General features: G+C 43.6%; 1 protein-coding gene across 4 annotated transcripts in view; it reads left to right on the forward strand.

Moving 5' to 3' along the window:
• Positions 1-19,690, forward strand: part of LRRC20 (leucine rich repeat containing 20) — a 148,134-nt gene that overhangs the window by 21,505 nt on the left and 106,939 nt on the right. For all 4 annotated transcript variants that reach the window (XM_084845550.1, XM_084845554.1, XM_084845551.1 and 1 more), the window contains exon 3: positions 8,933-9,082. In XM_084845550.1, coding sequence (XP_084701676.1) covers positions 8,933-9,082 — 150 coding nt within the window. The remainder of the gene's footprint in view (positions 1-8,932; positions 9,083-19,690) is intronic.

Genomic DNA, 19,690 nt, shown 5'->3' on the forward strand with positions numbered 1-19,690 from the left:
ATTCTTAAGTAAAATTGTGTTTATTTAAGGACATTGGAGTTTCTTTAATAATGATGATGATACATCTAGATGAAACCGTTGAGTGCAGTCATCCGGAGTTCTGGGGCATGTTGTCATCAGTATGCTGATAACACACAGCTCTATTTCTCCTTTTCATCTTCTTCCGGTGAGGCTCTGGATGTGCTGAATCAGTGCCTGGCTGTGGCAATGGACTGGATGAGGGCTAATAAACTGAAGCTCAGTCCAGACAAGACTGAGGTGCTGTGTTTTGCTAAGGGCAGAGAGGTTCTTTTTTGGATTCAGTGCAATGACGACACAAGGGAGTAAGAGTCGAAAAGCTTTATTATAAATTATTATTTATTATATAATAAAGCTTTATTATAGCAGGCAGAGTATTACAGTTCAGCATATGATGTTATAAAGCAAAACTAAGCAAAATATCTTACTCCTCCATTCTGCTGTTGGGAGCCCCAGATAATGACAGCGGAGAGATTCCAGTCGGCCAACGCACAGCACCTCCGCAGTCCCAGTCTGCGCCAGAGCTCCCCTGAGTGACGCTCTGGAGGGACTTATATACTCAGAATCTCCTGTGTCTAGATGTTGTCTTTCATAGCTCCCTAATCAATCACACCTGCTGTGATGGTCTCATAATGTTTAGGCATTTTTTCATCTTACCCAAAAGATAAGCTATATAAGCAGGTGGACCGCGGCCAAAGAGGTCCTCCCTGCCTTCCAAGGCTGTACCATCCTAACTTGATGAAGAACAAGGAGTCAGGCCAAGAAGCTAGAAGGCCCTTGAAGAGACCTAAGAGACCTGATTTTTAAGGTCTCACAGGAGTTTCAGGCATAAAAGAAGCAGTTGTAGCGTGTCACATTATCTCCTCAATATTCAAAGGCCTTCCAGTGAATTTCCTCTACATGCTGTTGGCAGGCAGTTCTGCTGACGAGATGGAGGATGTTCAACCTGTTCTGGATGGGGTTGCCCTCCCCCTGGAGGAGCAGGTCCGTAGCTTGGGGGTCCTTCTGGAACCATCTTTGTCACTTGAGGCTCAGGTAGCCTCAGTGGCATGGAATGCCTTCTACCAAGTGCAGTTGGTGGCCCAGCTATTCCCTTATCTGGACAGGGGTAACCTGGCTTCAGTTGTCTATGCTTTGGTAACCTCCAAGATAGATTACAGCAATGGGCTCTACATGGGGTTCGGAAGCTGCAGCTCGTGCAAAATAACTGGGACTAGAAGGTCCGCACATATAAGACTGACTCTGGCCTGCTTGCACTAGCTTCTTATATGCTCCCGAGCTCAATTCAAGGTGCTGGTTTTAACCTATAAAGCCATACACAGCTTGGGACTGCAATACCACACCTCTCCCGAAACAAACCTACCCGTACACCTATGTTCAGCATTTAAGGTCCTCCTCCGAGTGCCTCCTCCAAGGGAAGCTCAGAAGGCAGCAAGGAGGGAGAGGGCCTTCTCAGTGGTGATCCCCCATCTGCGGAACAAGCTTCCTGATGAGGTCTGCCTGGCACCAACATTATCTTTTTGGTGCCAAGTTAAGACCTATCTCTTTTCCCAGGCATTTGGCAGCACATGACGAGTTTTAATCAGTCCTGGATGTGTCTTTAGTTATGACTGACAGTTCAAAGTTGTTTTAGTTATATCTTGTTTGTGTATATTGTCTGTGCTTTTATGTAAATGGCTTTTAAACTTTGTATATTGTATTTTAATGTTTTAACTTCTATAAACCACCCAGAGAGCTTTGGCTATGAGGCGGTATAGTAAAGTAATAAATAATAATAATAATTATTGCTATTAAAGTTTATTTATATACCACTTTCAGCCTAATGCTGTAGCACTGCAGTTAAGTGTGGTGTGAACCTGATCAGTGCCTTCAAGAATGGGAGACCATTGGGAACCTCAGGCTGGTGGCTCTGAGCCATCAGCTCAGTCAGGGTGCTTTTTAGGCAATAAGATGGTCACTACACCAACATTTCCAGCCTATGCCATGTACCCAGTACTGGGTACCTGTGCTCAATGTGTGTTGCATGCCTTATAGGGTATCTGTTAAGGGAGATGGAATCCATTTGGGTTAAAGCAACAGCACCTATGCGGCTCTGTTGCAGAGTACCTGACTGGCAGGTGCTGGGACCGCACAGCCCCCCAGCCTCATCCAGCCAGGTCTCCAATGTATAATTGAATGGCCCAGTATTACAAAATTAAATCATGGATGATGGTTGTTTTACAGAGAGCCAACCAGGCAAAAGGTAGATATGGGGTCTACTGGTATATCTCTGGGTGAATTGCAGTACATTGGCAAAGATTTCTGGCTTCCGATTGTTTAACAGTAGCAGCAACCAAATGACTCCCCCGCCCTGAAATTATACTACTGAAATGAAGAGAGCTTGGGGTGACCCAAGAAGATTTTTATGTAGAAAGACCATGAGCTGTGTTCAGTCCTGGTACTCAAAGCACATTCTTGGGCTCAGCATGTTTTAATTCTAAGCATTTATCTTTTGCACCAAGCCGTAGTTGGTGGATCTCAGGATTCTAGTAAAGAGCAAATTGGATCCTGGAAACCTCAAATCTACACACCCCTGAACCTGTTATTAACGTGATTACCTGGAAATTGAATTCTTCAGATGACAAAGCTCTTGTCTGAGCCTCCTTACCTGGGAATGGCCACTCATTTTTCCATTGTTGTATGTTCCACTCACAACACTAACTTTAGCACCCATTAGGCTGGATGTAAACTAAGTTAGTTGCATTTAGTTGTCATTGAAATTTCAATGGGACCTAAGTTCAACTTACTGTCATCAGTGGGACCTAAATTTAACTAACAATCTGAGTCCAAACCATTGGCCTTGCATCACATAACCCTTTCCTAACACACAGTTTAAAAAGTCATCTGCAAAGGTATCAGCCAAACCAAACAAGCACCCAGGTGCAATTCAATTGAAGGCTTCAATTAAGTAAAGTGTCACATATTTAAAGAAGAAAGGTAGGATCTCTGGACAGTAGACCAAGCAGTGACTTTGTATAGTAGTATACAGAAGTGCTTTTTTTTGGCAGACAGGAGTCGGGCAGAAAGAGTTGCAGGAGATCTGGATGAAAAGTTCAGACAAGAATCCCTGGAAAATGGAGGGTTGAAGGTGGGGGGCCGGTTCACACAATCAAAACAGGCCTCTTGAGAAACCAACAGAAGGAGCAGAGGGTTTCGGAGGTGTCACACAGGTTGATACATCAACTAAAGAGAATAGAAATGCCCTGTTTGGCATAGGGCTTGTTAAAAATCCCATCAGTTAGATCATTAGAAGGTGTATTATTGCAGCCCCACCCTTGCTTTAAGCCAATACCCTGCTGGGAGCCTTGGCTGGGAACGTCATCTTTAATGTCCATCCTTTATTGTATGTTGTTTACTGCCTGTAACCCTTCATGTTTGGGACTTCCCTCTGTCTGAGCTGCAAGAAACATTTCTCACCTGTATTTAATCTGTTTCACCTGAATTGTCTGTTTGATCTGTGAATCATTAAGAACCTGCCATGGACTGTATTGTTATACTTTTCATAGACACTGAATTGTTTGCTATGGATTAGACAACTTTGTCTTCGATAGCTCAGCGGGCCTGCTGGCATGGACTGATTGTGACTTTGGGATTTTTCTATGACTTGACCTATGTAGCATGGAGATAACAAAGTGGAAGCTATGGTTGTTGAAATCTCTGCATGTGTGGGTTTACTTTGGACTTTCTCTTGAACCTATGTTTTGACTCATTAATTTGATAGGCCTTGATCCACATAGCATGCAGGTACCAATGAAGATTTCAAGGTTAGACTAAATCTTTGCATGTCTGGATTTACTTAGGTCTACTTCTAGAACCCTTGTCTTTGATTGCCTGGGATGATTTACACCAAGAATAATTTGAACCCCTTGCACTATATTCTGAACCATAGAGATTGCAACAGAGAAACCAAGTTGTATTAATCTCTGACATAGTTATAGTTAATTAGCTTTTGACTGTTTCTGAAGTAAATATTTAGCCTATGGCTAATTGCCATCAGGTGTATAATCTCTGGAGAGTTGCAACCATTAAGCTTTTACTGTGAGAGCTAAGAAGTTCATCTATGAAACCTGATTTGCTACCAGTAAAAGTTATCACTGTTTCTCATATTTTGTGATAGTTTGCTAAGGTTTGTTTGTGTCAAACTATGGGCACAGGACAGGTGCATGTGGGACACGATTTGCATAATCACCGCTCACTTGCACTTTATCGTGCTTTCAGAACCCAGGCAGCATGGTTTCTTGGAAGGTTAAACAACCCTCAAATAACCCTACAACAGCCCATGGGTTGTTTGAGGTTGTTTAACCCTCCAATAAGCCATGCTGCCTGAGTTCAGATGACATGATAAGCTGCTGCCAGGCGGTGATTATGCAAATCACGGCCAGTATGCGCCACGGCTCACAACAAGTCAAGGTGGCTTGTTTTGATCATGTGAACCAGGCTGATTTCTCCTGATATTTGTCAAACAGAGGATCTGACTAGATTTTGATACAGTGGCTATGGTGGGAAATTCCATTAAACTAGAGATGAAGAGACTCTACTCAATAACCTTCTGATAGTGGTCATGTTTCATGCATTAAATATTTGTACAGGTCAGGGCTGGTGTCAAGATTAGGCATGGTTGGGCATCTGCCAGGGTCCCAAACCCCAGCAGGGTCCCACTGACAAGATCCCCATGGAGTTGCTCCTCCTTTTCACTACTGCAACCTGCTTGTTCATCTGTCTTTTGTCTCAACAACAGTGGTGGTGAGAAGAAGGAGCAGTAGATGCCACTTCCTGCTTGCTCTGCCTGTCAAGCAAGCATGTGGTAGCTATGATGAGAAAGTGGATAAGGAGCAAGAGCAGCTGGTGACAATGGTGGTGAGAAAGTAGACTCATTGGGCTGGTTCGCACAATCAAGCAGCCCAGCCATGGTGGGCTGTGACACAGGCAGGTGGCCATTTTGAATATTCAAGTTGCGACCATGTCATCCAAACCCAGCGAGGGTGGCTTGTTGGCGTGGTTAACAAACCACCCACAATCCTAAAATAGCCCATGGATTCCGGTGGTTTGTTAACCATGCCAGCAACCTGCCTTTACTGGGTTTGGACTACAAGACAAGCCACAATCACGGCTTGAATATTCGAAAGTCACCTGGCATATACTGCAACCTACCGCAGCTTAAATAAGTGACAAATAAGTCATGGTAGACTGCAGTGATCATGCGAGCTGGGTCACTGAGGGAGGGGGCCCAATGAAGATGTCTTGACCAAGAGCCCTCCAAATTCTGGAACTGGTACTGGTTCTGATGAATATATAGACTTTACTTCAAGGGAGGAACTGTTATCTTTGTTGCTTTTGCCAGACAGTGACTTAATGAACTGAAGGGTCAGGGTGGAGATGAACGTCATGGCTCATCAAATTGCTTTGATTTCCAGTGGTGTTGCATAATGGTCACTGATGTGCCATCTTGCGTAGCGTATGAAAGTAATCCAGGAAGAGTAATATAGGATTCTCCAGATCATTTCAACAGTAGCTTTTCCCTCACCAATCCTCAATGTGCTATATTTACAGCTAATCAGCATGTTAGTCTGTTAGAGCAAAACAAGAGTCTTGCAGCACCTTAAAGATGGACAGATTTATTGTAGCATAAGCTTTCATGTTCGAGATGTTTCTGATGAAGTGGACTGTGGACTGTAACCTATGAAAGCTATGGCTAGCAAAATGAAACAGAAGGAAGAGGATGATTAAACGGGACAAAGAAGCATGGAATTCTGAATACCTGTTTTGCAGCTTTAATGGCTGTAGAATAAAAGCCTTTGTATTGTACTATGCTTAATCATTATTCCAATGCAGCAGCCCTTTGCCTCGACATTATCATATACCTAATTTTCATTTTCTAAGTGAGGGGAGACAGGGAGGGTTGGGTGCTCTGAGTAAAGACCAACATCCCCCCCCCCAATTATCTGCATTAAAAATGTAGGAATTAATATCCCAGGGTTATGATTGCAGACTTCAAGAGCATATGAATGAACAGGGACTTTAATTATGTGATTAATCACCTAGCGCTTCTGTATAAACTAAAGCAAAGCATTTGTTACTTGGAATTAAGTCCACTGTGCACAGTTTTTGTCCCATGTTGGCTGTTTCTGGCATCTGAAAGCTCAATTCCAGTGTATTTTTGAAATGTAAATGATACTTTGAAGAGAGACTCCAGCTGTTAGGCAGAGAAGTCCAGAAGAGAATTGCTATCTACCTAGCTTCTATACTGGCCTGTTTATTAACATCCCTGAATTATTATTCTTATGACTTTAAAATGCGAAGACCACTCCAAATTCCAGTACTTAATTTAACCCTGCCATATTTCATTGAGAGCACATGATGTGTGGTTTTGTTCGTTTTGCTCATGGAATTTCTCTAACAACAAAGTGGCTTCGACCAGATTTTTCTGTGCTCCTATCATCCATTAGGAACGTGCAGCCTATTTCTCTCATTTTCTAGATGATTAAGGAAAAAGTTCTGAAGCTACCCCTTGGCTTCAGCTGAAATCCAGAGGTTGATTGTTGTATTGGGCAGAGCACTAACCCACACCACAGCACCCACTGTCATACATAACATAGCTCATTGATCAGACCAAGCCTGCAGAAAAGTATGGTCCAAATTCATGCTTCTGGGAGAATAAACTGGGGCAAAAGAATTACCATAGGCAGTGCCGGGGAGGGGGATGCGCCCCCCCAAAAAACTAATTCTTCCCCCATTGTTGGACCCCTGTGGCTAATTCTGAAAAATAATCACAGATGTCTAGGAAAAGGGGTGGAGAAGAGAGGTGTTTTTCACATACCTAATAAACAATTGTAAGCTAACTTGAAATAAGGCTGGAGTCAAACAATAAATAGGAGTTGCTTCAAAGAAGGGTTCTCTGAGTGTAGTTTACTCTTGAACAGAAGGTGCCGAGTGGTGAGACAGTTCAATGACAGTTTGCTGTAACCAGGTGCACTTTTGAACTCATGAGTGAATGTAGACTTCTCAGATGGTAAAGCTATGCTGCTCATTCACCCTTACCTGTGCTGAGAGGATAGAGCTAGGTTTTAAAGCTACCATAATTTAAATGGACAGTTTCTCAGTGGTCAAGGGGTTAGGACTAACCCAGTGTTGTCATTTCCTACTTCTACTTACAAGAAAATCTGTTGAGAATATCTATGGAGAATAGGGGAGAGAATGTTCTTTTGCCCCACCAGCACTGCACCATTGCAACTTACCGGGGCTGTAGGATCAGCTCAGAGCAGCTTTGTAGCAAACACCTTTTTCATCCTGTATAAACATCTTAGAACAAGCACAAACTACCTTCTACAAGGGGAGAGAGGAAGCTTCATGTCACATCATATTTTCTTCCACAGGAACATATTTCTATTTTTCCTGTGATCTAAGGCATGAAATCAGCAGTGTAGAAACCACCTGTACACAAAGGTCCTCCAGGGAATTTATTCTTTTTCATGTGTTGCCTACTCGCTGTTTGAGGTGAGAGTTACCACTCATATTAGCAGTCATAATAAAGTATGAAGGAAAGAGAGAGTAGGTGTTCTGGGAAGTGTAGTTCCCTGGTAGCCCTTTTATTTTGGGTATAACACAAACAGAATAATGACTGTCCTAATCTATTGTAACGTAGCATCTGCTTTAAAAAAAACCCTTTTCCTCCTTTTTTTTTGCCCAGTGGCTTGATGAGAAGTTTAGTCTTCATCCCAGTTTGCACGTAATGACAACCCAGATTTTTTTTTAAAACACTGGGTTCTTGTGAACGAACCAGTGTGCTGGTCACCACAGCGCAAGGACTCTCACTTGGCTCCTCCATCCAGGAGGAGCAGTTAAAGGCGCAATCCTATCCGGATGCCCATGAGCCTCCGAACTTGGAGGCTGACAGGCATCCTATGCAGAGCAGGAGGCGCATGGAAGCAATCTTTGCTCTGCATTTTTGCAAGACGGGTGATGTCGCCCATCTAGCTGGGGCTCTGTGGAGCAGGAGAGAAGGAGGCTGGGGTGGCTGGAGGATTCTTCATAAACTGGCCCCTCTGGTCTCCCCCTCTCCCTGCCCAAAGAACTGCCCCCCTTCCCTCCTCTCTGAGCTCATGTTTTCAAGCTTGTAGAGGCAGCTGGTGCAGTTCTCTCTGCACTGGCTGTGAGGGAGAGGGGGCAGAGAGCTTGGACTCCTGGGTTCGAGGTCCGAGCACTGTCTCCAGTCTCAGATCCAGGAATCTGAAAAATCTTATGGCATCCAGACGCTTTCTAGGGACCGTAGGACTGCTCCCTAAACAACCCAGGGACACTCCATCCCTGGGTTGTTTGATATGATGTCTGAACCCGGAATTCTGGCTTGTCTCTCCCTTGACAAGCCAGAATGGAAACCCAGGTGATTAGCATGCTAGCTTGTGCAAACCAGACCTTTGAGTTAGAGCCTAGAGGCTCTTGACTTAGCCAGTCCAAATGAGCCTTCTCTTGGTGCTTGATTATTGAACATGCTTAATTGAACTTACTAGAGTTTTGTCTTGTGGGTAGCTGGCGAATGTGTGTTTGCTTCATTGTTTTGGGGTGATTTCTGGTGTGAGTACACTTTTGGTTCCACATCACCCAAACACCTTTATCTTAAAAAAATATCTCCAAGGAACTAATTTTCAAATTTGAGTTTGGCTTAATTTGACTATGTAGCCAATGTAGACTTGTTTTACATATTTTGTCACAATGTGATAACACTGTGTCTCCTCCTTGACTTTTCTTTTCTGATAAAAGTATTCAGTCCTCATGGACAGCTAATTAAAATGTGAGGTGTTGGAACGTCATACATTTTGCCTTGGAAAACTGAACTCGCTCTGTTTCCCTCCTTTCCTCTGTTGGTGTTTTGCTGTAGATCTGGCAGATTGCAAACTGATGAACTTCCCCATTGCCCTTTACAAAGTCTTGAGGCATGTCACTGAAGGCATACATCTCATCACTCTGGCCAATAATGAGATGAAGTCTGTGACCAGCAGATTCATTGCCACCTTTAGCCAGCTGAAAGGTAGGTGTGCAACTCTGAAGGTAACCATGGAAAGACAGTGTTATCACAATACTTCCACATGTTTGATCACAATTTGGACATCTCTGGTAATTGGTTTTTGTACTTATTTACTGCATATATGAATTGCTTCTCCTTTGAATTGCTACCAACCAGACATACAATTTCAAACTAATAATAAAATAGCAATTACCGACATTAAACTAGCAAAACCTCACTAAGAACTCAACAGCAGCATTAAAATCTCAGATCCTCCTGTTTAGTAAACAGGTGAGAGCTAACTAACTTTCCAATGGTCAACAATGATGATGCAGAGCGGCAGGCCTCTCTAGGGAGAGCATTTCTGGGTTTTGGATTAAGTTGTCTTACTGTAGTGATGACACTGGTTATGTTTCAGGCTTTGATCCAAGCAGCGATTTGCATTTCTCAATATTCTCTATACTGACCTTTCTCAACCTGCTGCCCTCCAGATGTGTTGGACTGCAATTCCCACAATCCTCAGCCAGCATGGGAGTTGTAGTCTCAACACATCTGAAGGGCACCAGGTTGGGGAAGGCTGCCCTATACCATTCTGCAATTGGTGAGTTTTTGCTTTACAAAAGGACCATATGTATCTCAAAGGCACTCTGCTTTCAACCTTGCCCATTTAACTTGTTGGGCATTACTAGTAAACATCCATTGAACTAGAGTAGAATGGATTGGATTGCGATTTAGTCATACTTCGAGTAGACCCATTAAAATAAATGAGACCTAAGTTAGTCGTGATTAGCTTAAGTCCCGTTGATCTCAATGGGTCTACTGTAAGTATAACTTAATCGGGATTCAACCCAATGATTGCATACCTTTGTCAAGGACATGAAAGCAGGACCTGGCTCTACTTTTTGCCACAAAAACGAATGGTGCATCATTTCATTATGCAGTTTCAATAGTTTACGGTGACGAAGAACAGATACCTGCTGCTAACAGCTCAGGAAAAAAAAGGATATTGACTTCTTAAATTTCAATGTGCTCCTTGCTTGGAAAGGTAGCCTAGACATGGGATTAATACAATACACAGTATCATATCCTGTAAAATGGATAAATGATAATTTGGCAGAATTAATTTACTCCCTAAAGTGCAGTTCCAAGGACCGAAATGAATTTTGCAGTCCGGTCAGTTTGCTGAGAGGTGGTGAAAAAGAGAATTCTGAAAATATATGGAATATTGAAGAATTAATATAGGAATCTTGTTCCTGCTTAATGGACAGTAATCAAACTGTCATGTATAAATAAAATGAACATTAGTGTAAAATGACACAGCTAGAGAGTGAAAGTAGTGAAACTATAAGGTAGGTCCTGGATATGGTTCAACAGTGGCATAGCAAAACAAACAACCCACATATCTTGATAAACAGATCCTAGCAGAGAAGAGGTGATTGAATAGCTTAGCTAGTAATATAGCTGAGCTAGAGTCTTGAAATCAGTGAAGAGATAAGAACATATTTTAGTGTTAGCCATATAAGCTTTGGTGGCAAAGTGTAAAGAACTGTGGGAATTAGTGGTGGAAAATGCCAAAGTCCCTGTAGCCGCAGTTACCTAATTGGTTAAAGTTAATCAATACTCATCTAAACTGTATCCCTCTTGCACTTTTAGAATAAAGTCCTTTCTGGGGTTGTCTTAGAGCCAATGGATGTAATAACTGAGCATGCTTTTCCATGAATACTGAACACTTGTATATAGCTAAGAGTGTGAGCTGGGTTCCCTATCCAGGCCCAAGAGCCTCCTTGGATTCCTCCAGAGGATGGGGCTTGGCCTCTACGCCCACCCCCTGGAGGAATCCTTGTTGTTACCTCCTCCCATTGGGGAAGATGTGACATGGGTGAAATATCCCTGGCCTACGCAGTGGCTGGAGCACTCCTTCCACCAACTAGGTTGAGGACACTTCCCCTGAGCTGCGCCTTCCCCCATTGGGGATGATCTGGCACGGATGAAGCATCCTTGGTCAGGGCAGTTCCACCTGTCCTTTGCCTTCCTCCACTGGGGAGGATGCAGTGCAGGTGAAGCTGCCCCAACCAAGGTGGTTGGTTCAGGCTTACTGGCTAGGGAACTGTCTATATCCCACCCGTTCAAATATTGAAAGCATTGTAAAGTTCTCAATCCATTGCATTATCGGAAGAGAGCATTTATCCTCCCAATGTTGTAATCTCAGTCTTTTAGCTGTCAAAAGGAAATCTATTTATGCTGACCATTCCTTAATTTCCATGAAGCAGGTAAATAATTTAATAGATCGTGTACATCAGAAAATATTAAAGACACTTCCAATACAAAGTTTATCCATACAATAAACTCCTCCCCAAAAGAAGAAACTACTGGACATTGTCAAAACATATGTTTAAAAGAAGCATTAGCTACATTGCACCACCAGGAATTAGCCAAATTAGACAATCCCTTATTAAGAGATGCTGCGGTGTCCAATAAATACAAAACAAAAGTTTTTGCTGAATAAGACACAGCCGAAGATCCATAGACACAATGGGTATAGACACCAAAACAGTGACCCACTGATTAGGCAAAAAGGGACAATCCATTTCCCTATTCCATCCCAGCTTAGAACCCTGTACATTATATTTATTCACCAGTAGAAAGTATTATAGACATGGATCATGGGTTGCTTTGCCTGACTGGCCTGATCAGGGGCTGCTTCAAACATGACACATTTCTTACATAGGCATGTGTATTGCTCAGTGTTCAGGCTAACTGGCTCAGGGACATATTTGTATGCGAAGCAGAGTGGTCTCCTGGCAGCATGTGCACGCTGTACTGACATGACTAGCGGAAGTACTGCCTGCAATACTAAGCATGTGCAAATCGGAAGCAGTCGGTCCAACCAGCCAAAACAACGAAGACCCTGACAGAGTAAGGGAGTGGAGTGGAGAGCAAGTAGTAACACTGCAAGTTCCTGCTTGAGGGGGGTGTCTCTCTCACACCATGGATGGGGCCAGATAAGCACGGGGGGCTGCCCAGGCAGTGGAGGCTGGTGGCTTCTATTTCAGTGGGGCAGTGAATCTGTTCTGAGTTTCAGTCAGAACCAGTCAGAACTGTAAAGGAGCTATCCAAGGTGCTGAACCTTATCCCCGAAATGGGTCCAGCACTTTGGATAGCTCCTTTAGAGTTCTCACTGAAACCCAGAGCGGATTCACCGCCTCACTGAAATAGGAGCCACCAGCCTCCACTGTGCCCAGACCGCACAAATACATGCCCCCGCCTTTCCCAAGCTGTTTCCCCAGCACACAGACAACATGCATGGGATTCAAGATGTATATTTACCCTCATATACATTCTTGTCTCCCCCTTTGATGCAACCAGGTGGAACGGCTGTTGATGGGGACAGTTCTTGGTCCCAGCCAAACTGATGGAGAGGAATTTGCAATTTATAATGTAGTACAGCAAATAAGGCTCCCACTCCATTGTTCTGGGACTGCAGACAAATTTTGTGTGAATTCTGCCTACAGTGATTTAGGTTTTTAAGCATTCTAAAAAATCAAAATGATTTGAACTAAAATCTCTTTGTAAACTTCCAGGCATTGCACACTCTCTGGCAGAGTGAATCATTTTGATAGTTTTGGAGTCAGAATAGAATGCTTTCGAATACTGCATTTTACTGGATACTAGACTTGTTAGACTCAAGGAGCCAGTCAGAGTTTCCAAACACAATAATAGTTTGTGACACTGAAATGTACTCACCCAGCTGAAAGAGAAAAAAAAATCCCTCACTTCTGCCTCTCATTATTCACTTTTCCTGAAAATTGTGTACTGTAGGGAACTTGCTGAGAGATACTGTGGTAGGGAAAGAACTTCCTAGCTATTCAGGAGAAGTCAGGGGGAGAATTATAGAATCATAGGGTTGGAAGGGGCCTACAAGTCAGCATTTACAGAGGCTGTGAAGAGCAGATAACATTCCAGTCTGTTTACTAAAGTACTGACAATTCAATTATTGGAGAAGCCTAATGAATGTTAACCTGTAATCAGGTTGACTTAAACAGGCCTGCCAGTTCTTATTTACACAGAAACTAGCATTATTTATGCACTGGGTGCACTTTGAGTAGGAGTTTGGGAGAAGTGACAGAGGTAATGATGTGTTATAGTTTATAGATAAGGCAGAAACTGAGCAGGATAATGGCAGGGGATGGTCATTTGGAGGTACTTTGGGGCTTTCAGAATCTTGACACTTGATATATTAAAGTGCTTCCTTGGGTTTCAGCAAGCACCCAAGGTAGGCAGCTCTTTTGTTTCCATGTAGTCTTAAAAACTCTCAAAAAATTTTTTCCAGAGGGGTAGCTGTGTTAATTTGTTTCAGTAAAATCAACACATTTTGTCCCACCTTAAAAGATTAGCAGAGTTATTGTGGCTTAAAAGACTAGCAGATTTATTTTGTGGACTGCATCAGATGCATGAACTATTACACACACTATAGCTGGTATACATGGTCACAGAAGAGGGGAAGTTGTAAACAGTCAGGCCAAATGGCCATGAAATACAAAAAGTAGTCTATGACGATTCTGTATAAAGCTTAAGATAAGCAGGGTGACTTTATGATGACGATAATTTGTGATACCATAATCATTGTAGCATTATAATGCTAATTTATATTTATAGTGGGACAGGAAACTATTAGCTGCATTAGCACATCACACTAAAATAAGGTTTAGTGTGATGTGCATGAGCCACAGTGAGCCTTGGGCTTACACTTACACACACCCCTCCTCCCTTGTGGCCAAGAGGAGGAGTTTGAAAGCTTTTGCATTTGGCTAACTGTTATTCCAGATGACACAACAAACCACAAACTGTGTTTGACACTAACTACAGTTAATTTCAAATAAGCCAACTTCAAATCATGGGTTATGAAGTTGGCTTGTTGAAACTAACCACAGTTAGTATCAATCACACTTCCAAGACTGGATGACACGGCAAACTGCACTTAACTAAAAATGGAAGCAAAATCTTCGAACTACTCTCACCCATGCAGGAAGAGCAGACTGGAGGGCTCACTGTGACTCATGCTCATCTCACTAAGCATGGCGTGCAAATGTGGCCATTGTCTCGACGTACACCTAAACTAATAGAATCTTTATAAATTCTAATTCAGATGCAGATGGGGTATCTGACAGGTATGTCCAGAAAAGGCAAATATTGGGACTACTATACTATAGACTAGTACTATAAATATAGACTCTACTGGCCCTTGAATTTAGGCAGGTGTTTTGTAACCTGTCTGATGAGCAGGCAGTCTGTAACTGTATTTATAATAGTTAAATAGATCTCTTTAAAATAAATCCAGGATTTTTTTCCAAGTTTCTAGCGAGAGAGGAGTCAGTTGATGCTGCTAGGCAAATAGTTTGAATGAAAAACTCTTCTGGTAATTAATGTATTGGGCATTTCTGTTGGCCCAGTGGTGCCTGTCTAACTCAGCATTCCTTAACCTGGTGCCCTCCAGATGTTTTGGACTTCAGTTCCCCTCAGCCCCAGCCATGACCAGTGGTCAGGAATGGTGGGAGATGTAGTCCAAAACTACATCTGTAGTTGGAGAAGGCTGTTCTAGCTTCTTGATAGACTGTATATTTCCTAAATAGTGTCCAACTATTACTTTAAGGCATTAAATACTGTTCTCTTTTAAGAAGCACTCTTTGATTCTCTCTCCACCCCTCCAGATATCAGTACCAGTTCCTTGGGGTTGCTAGGAGGGTTTTCACCACCAGCTATATTTAAGGACTAGCTGTATGGGTTTTTCTTTTTAATACATGGGGTGTGCCTTTAAAAAAATAAGCTGCAGTGATTCTTGTTTTTTAGCGGGGGAGGGGGTTGCAGGGAAAATTTTTAAGAAAAGGGTAACCAGGCACAATTAGAAAGTGAAGCAGCAACTAGAGAGCCTCAAACATTCCCCCATGAGGGTTAAATAGTCTGCTTAGCACATTTGAGAAGTAATATCCTAATCTCTTAAAGCTCTCTGTTAAATGTCTTAGTATAGTGTTTCTTTCAGAGTTTCAGAGAGAGAGAGAAAGAAATTAGCCTCATTACAGTTGAAAAAATGTTGAACACAGGGGCAACCGGTGCCCACTGGGGCTGGTGGGCAGAGGACAGGGCAGCTAATAGAAGGACAGAGTTGGGTAGGCCAAACCATGTGTAACAGTAGGCAGTCATAGTAGGCACAGAGACCTGAAAGGCAGTTAGGCACTGGTCACCTGGAATAGTGGATTAGTCTCCACTTGGCCTAGTCCCAAGCAGGGTCATCCCATTCCCACCACTAAATCACTACAGTCTGGAAGCGCACCCAGCATCCGCATGATTTCTACTTGGGAACTTGATCGACAAGTTATTCTAATTGCAAAAGGGCAGCTATGTTAACAGTGCAATCATATACATGATTACCCAGGAGAAAGCCCCACTGATTTCTGTGAAGCTTACTGCCTAGTATGTGGATATAGGATTGCATGCTAGTCTGTCTGGTAGCAACAACAGGGGTGTGTGTGGGGGGGGCGGGGGGGGGACCCACACTGCTGTAGCACCTTAGAAAGAATATTTACTGAACTGAATAATGCCTGCAGACATTTTTATGCAAAAAAAAATAAAGTCTTTTGACAACCTTCTAACTCTTACAAGGCAGTCTGGAAGACTGAGAAGAATTTGAATCCCACAAAGTTCCCTAAGGTTGTAATACTATGTACACTTACCTGGGAGTAAGTCCCATTGAACTAAGTGGAGCTTACTTCTGAGTAGGCATGCATAGGATTGTACTGTAAGTGTTGTAGAAAGTTTTTGCAAATGCCGCTGTTAAACAGAAGGCAGCTACAGTGTGGAGAAGGAAAAACAGGGTATAACTGAGCAGAGCACACAGCCTGCATGCAAAAAAGTAAACAGTTCCTGATTGTGTCCTGCTTTTTTGGTTAACCTGCTTCACTGCAAAGGATTTGGAGCACGAGCCTTTATCCTTAAGGGCAGGAGGAAGCATGCAGGTGAAAAGACAAGCTATGCAGAGGGGCTGAGACTAAGAGCTCTTCCTGCTCACTCTGCTCCCTTCATAGTCACTTAAAACACAGCTCCTCCCTTCTAATACGAGGAAGATTGAACTTTAAATTGTATTTCATAGTGAAAAAAAAGATAAGAAAAAATACTTCGAAAAGGAGGGAGAAATGCTTCCTTTTGATTCCAAAGCTCTACGGTGTTTTTGTTTTGCTTTGCTGCCAGCTTTTATTTCAGGTGCCAAAACAACTTCAAGGCTTGATCCTGTCCTCCCTCCCTCCCTCCCTCCCTCCCTCCCTCCCTCGAGTGCAGAGATTTTGTTAGCATCCCCCCAACATCGCATTGACCCACAATGCCATATTTGCTATTTTCTTAAAATCCCAAGCCAAGCAAGTAACTCTTTTTTGAAACCCTGTTTTCTGACACAACAAGGTGGGCCTGGATGGGGGGGCAGGGAGAGAGAGAAGCAGCCTTGCCGCTAAGCTCAGTGGGCTCTGATTTCAGTGGGGCTTTGAATCCACTCTGAGTTTCAATCAAAACCAGTGAGAACTGTAAAGGAGCTATCCAAAGTGCTGAACCTGTTTCAGGGACTGGGTTTAGCACCTCGGGTAGCTCCTTTAGGGTCCAATCCTATGCATGTTTAGACAGACAAAAGTCCTACAACTCCCAGCATTCCCCAGCCAGCATAGGATTGCGCCCTTAGAGTTATAACTGGTTCTGACAGAAACAGAGCGGATTCACCAGCCCACTGAAATGGGAGCCACCAGCCTCCACTGCCTAAGCCACCAGTTCCAAAATAGATTTTACAATGGAACCATTGTTTTTCTATTAAAAAAAAAATAACTATCAGATTGCCAAATACATCTTCCTAGTCCTCAGGCTCTTGGTAAGAGAACTACTGAAAGCAGGGCAGTTGCCTTTCAATTAAAATGGACGGGTTTCCCACCATGCTCAGCCAGCTCTTTCTGGTCTCTTCCTTTCAAGGAGGTTCCCCCCCCCCCCGCCCAACTTCTGACAGGCAGCCAATCGGATGGGACATTTCCCACCTCCTCTCAGCTGCGCCCGCTTAACTCTGCAGTGAGCTCTGGCATCTGTCCGTCCTGATGTTCCCTCCACCTCTGATAGGGCCAGGCTCCCAATGCGGGGGGCAGGGATGGTCTCTGAGCCTGGCCTTCCTTCTCAATAAGCCCCTGGGAAGGTTCTTCACTGAGTCCAGGGGAGTCTTGGGGAATTTTCTCCCCCATACTCTGTCTCTGCTGGGATGTAGCCCCACCTCCAAATCTGAATCGGAGTCCGAAACCACACCAGAGGGCCTGGGCTCAATCCTGACACTTCAAGGCTCAACTCTGGGGAGTCTCTCCCACCCTGCTGCTGCCGCCGCCACTGTCCCTACTAGCCATCCTCCTCTATGAATCACAAAAACCATGGGAAGCTTTGTCAAAACAGTACAATATGAACAAACACGGCAATAGTGCACTGTGTCACAGGAAGAACATCAGGGATTTTCTTGCACCATCAATCTAAATTTAGGGAAATGCAAGGGATGGGTTGGGGGGTCATAATGGGATATTTTTAGCTCATGCATCTTTTGTAAAAACCATAACCTCAAAATGCGTTGGGGGATTTAGAGAATTTTATGTACTAATTATTATGTTCAGGTCAGGAGTGGTAGAAGACCTCCTCCACCCTTTGCTGGACTGTCATCTTCATGAGGGCATATGTTCCAGGTTTTTGTCCCAGTTACTGTTTAGATATGAGTTTTGGTCTACTCAGTAAAAATTAGAGTATTTATTAGCAAGAGAAAAAAAGATCAAACCAAAGTGTTACCTTATTTTGCTCCCATGGTTATTAAACTGCATTAGAACATTTTGGACAATACTGTTGTCAATTGCAATGAAATAAATTGCTGTAGAGATAATAGTTAACAATCTTATTTGCTTCAGTATTGCACTGAGAGCCAAACTACATATGATATAGGAGATCTGTGTTCAAATCTCCTAATTTATTTTTCTTTACTTCAAAGTAGCCATGAGGGGCTGCTATTTTGATCAGGGGAGGAATATGAACCCTTTTCCCATGCACTGTTTCCCTGATCTCCTCCCCCACCCGAGGCCCTTTGGGGAAAATGGGGGAAAAGACAGGTATATGTATTGTACCTCTTCCCTCCCCCCTGCCCCCAAACAGGCTAGTAGTAGCTTCTGGAGGGAATGATTAAGATAAGGGAGACTCTGCAGGGAGAAAGGGAACCCCCTCTCCCCAATCAAATTAGCATCCCCTGTAATTGCTTTAAATAGAAAGAAAGCATTTGAGAGATTCAAGCGCATGCAAGGCTTATGGAATGAGCTCCCATCATAATACGTGTTCAAGCTTGTACCTGTTCTAACACAACTAGTATTCCCTTAAGGGGCTGTCAGGAGCGCCCTAGCTGCCTCTTGCAGTCCCCTCCACAGGACTCAGGACACAGATGATGAGGATTCTTTCCAAGGCTTTATTCCATTATTACTTTATGACTCTTGCAGATACTAATCACTAGCGACTAAGCAAGAAACAGCACTGGGGAAAGATAGCAGAGTAGCCTAAGCTCCAGGTAAGGCAATTGGTCCCTGTTTGAAGGGGAACCACGGGAAGACTCTGAACTTATGGGCTATGGAGAGATCCTCCCTCTTACCCTTGGGTCCTCGGGACACAACCGTGGTTTTAGCGCCAAACGAGCGGAGCACCTCCTTTCGGCGCCCTCCATCTGGCGCCGCTCCTTGCGTTTGCGCCGAGTGTCCAGCAAGCCCCCCTCCAGCGCTCTCTCACTGCCAGGGTCACTATCTCTCCCAGGAATGCTGGCAGGAGGAATCTCTGCCAGCTGCTGTGCTTGTGAGAGATGAGTGAGCTCCTCTCCCACGGATTGCTGTTCCTCCTCAGAGTCAGAACTGCTCTGGGGCTGTATGGGCTCAGTTTCCACCCTGACATCGACCTTTTCACAGGCCATTCCCACCCAAAAAGATCCACACTCTGACAAAATTGAAGAGGATAAAGCCACTCTGGCACATTTATTGAGGTTGACATGGATTCAAATGCATGAGTGGATTTGGGGGAAATTAGCTGAACAAAGCATTTGTAAAATATGACACCAATTGGAGATGCTTCAGCCTTCACCAAGAATTGTGCTTTGATGGGAATCTTTAACCCTCAAAACAACCCTTGCTGCCCAGGTTTGGATGACACAACAAATCGTCCCGTCCCCCCCCAACCAGGGGCTGAATATTCAAATGGCCGCCAGCATGTGACACAACCCACCGTGGCTTAAATAAGCCACGATGGGCTGCAGTGATCATGCGAATCAGCCCACCCTCTGTACAAAAGGCATGACATCCTAACCCCTATGACAATTCTGCTTAAAACTTCCAAAGCTTGCTCCTTTCATTTGGAATGGTTGGATTTGCCTTACAACAAAGCTCCTAATATCTCTTCCTCCCTCCTGACAAAGGTGGGTGCTTGGAGAGGACTCAATGACACGACATGTGTTAACAAAACAATAGAAGCAGCTGCAGTACTCTGACCAGGTAGTGGTGCAGTTACAGGTACTGCTCCTCATATTCAGCATATTTGTATTTTGCTTAATTT

The sequence above is a fragment of the Heloderma suspectum genome, chromosome 3, assembly GCF_057233095.1.
Source record: "Heloderma suspectum isolate Gila_16-S chromosome 3, 16-S_ref, whole genome shotgun sequence".
NCBI classification, from domain to species: domain Eukaryota; kingdom Metazoa; phylum Chordata; class Lepidosauria; order Squamata; family Helodermatidae; genus Heloderma; species Heloderma suspectum.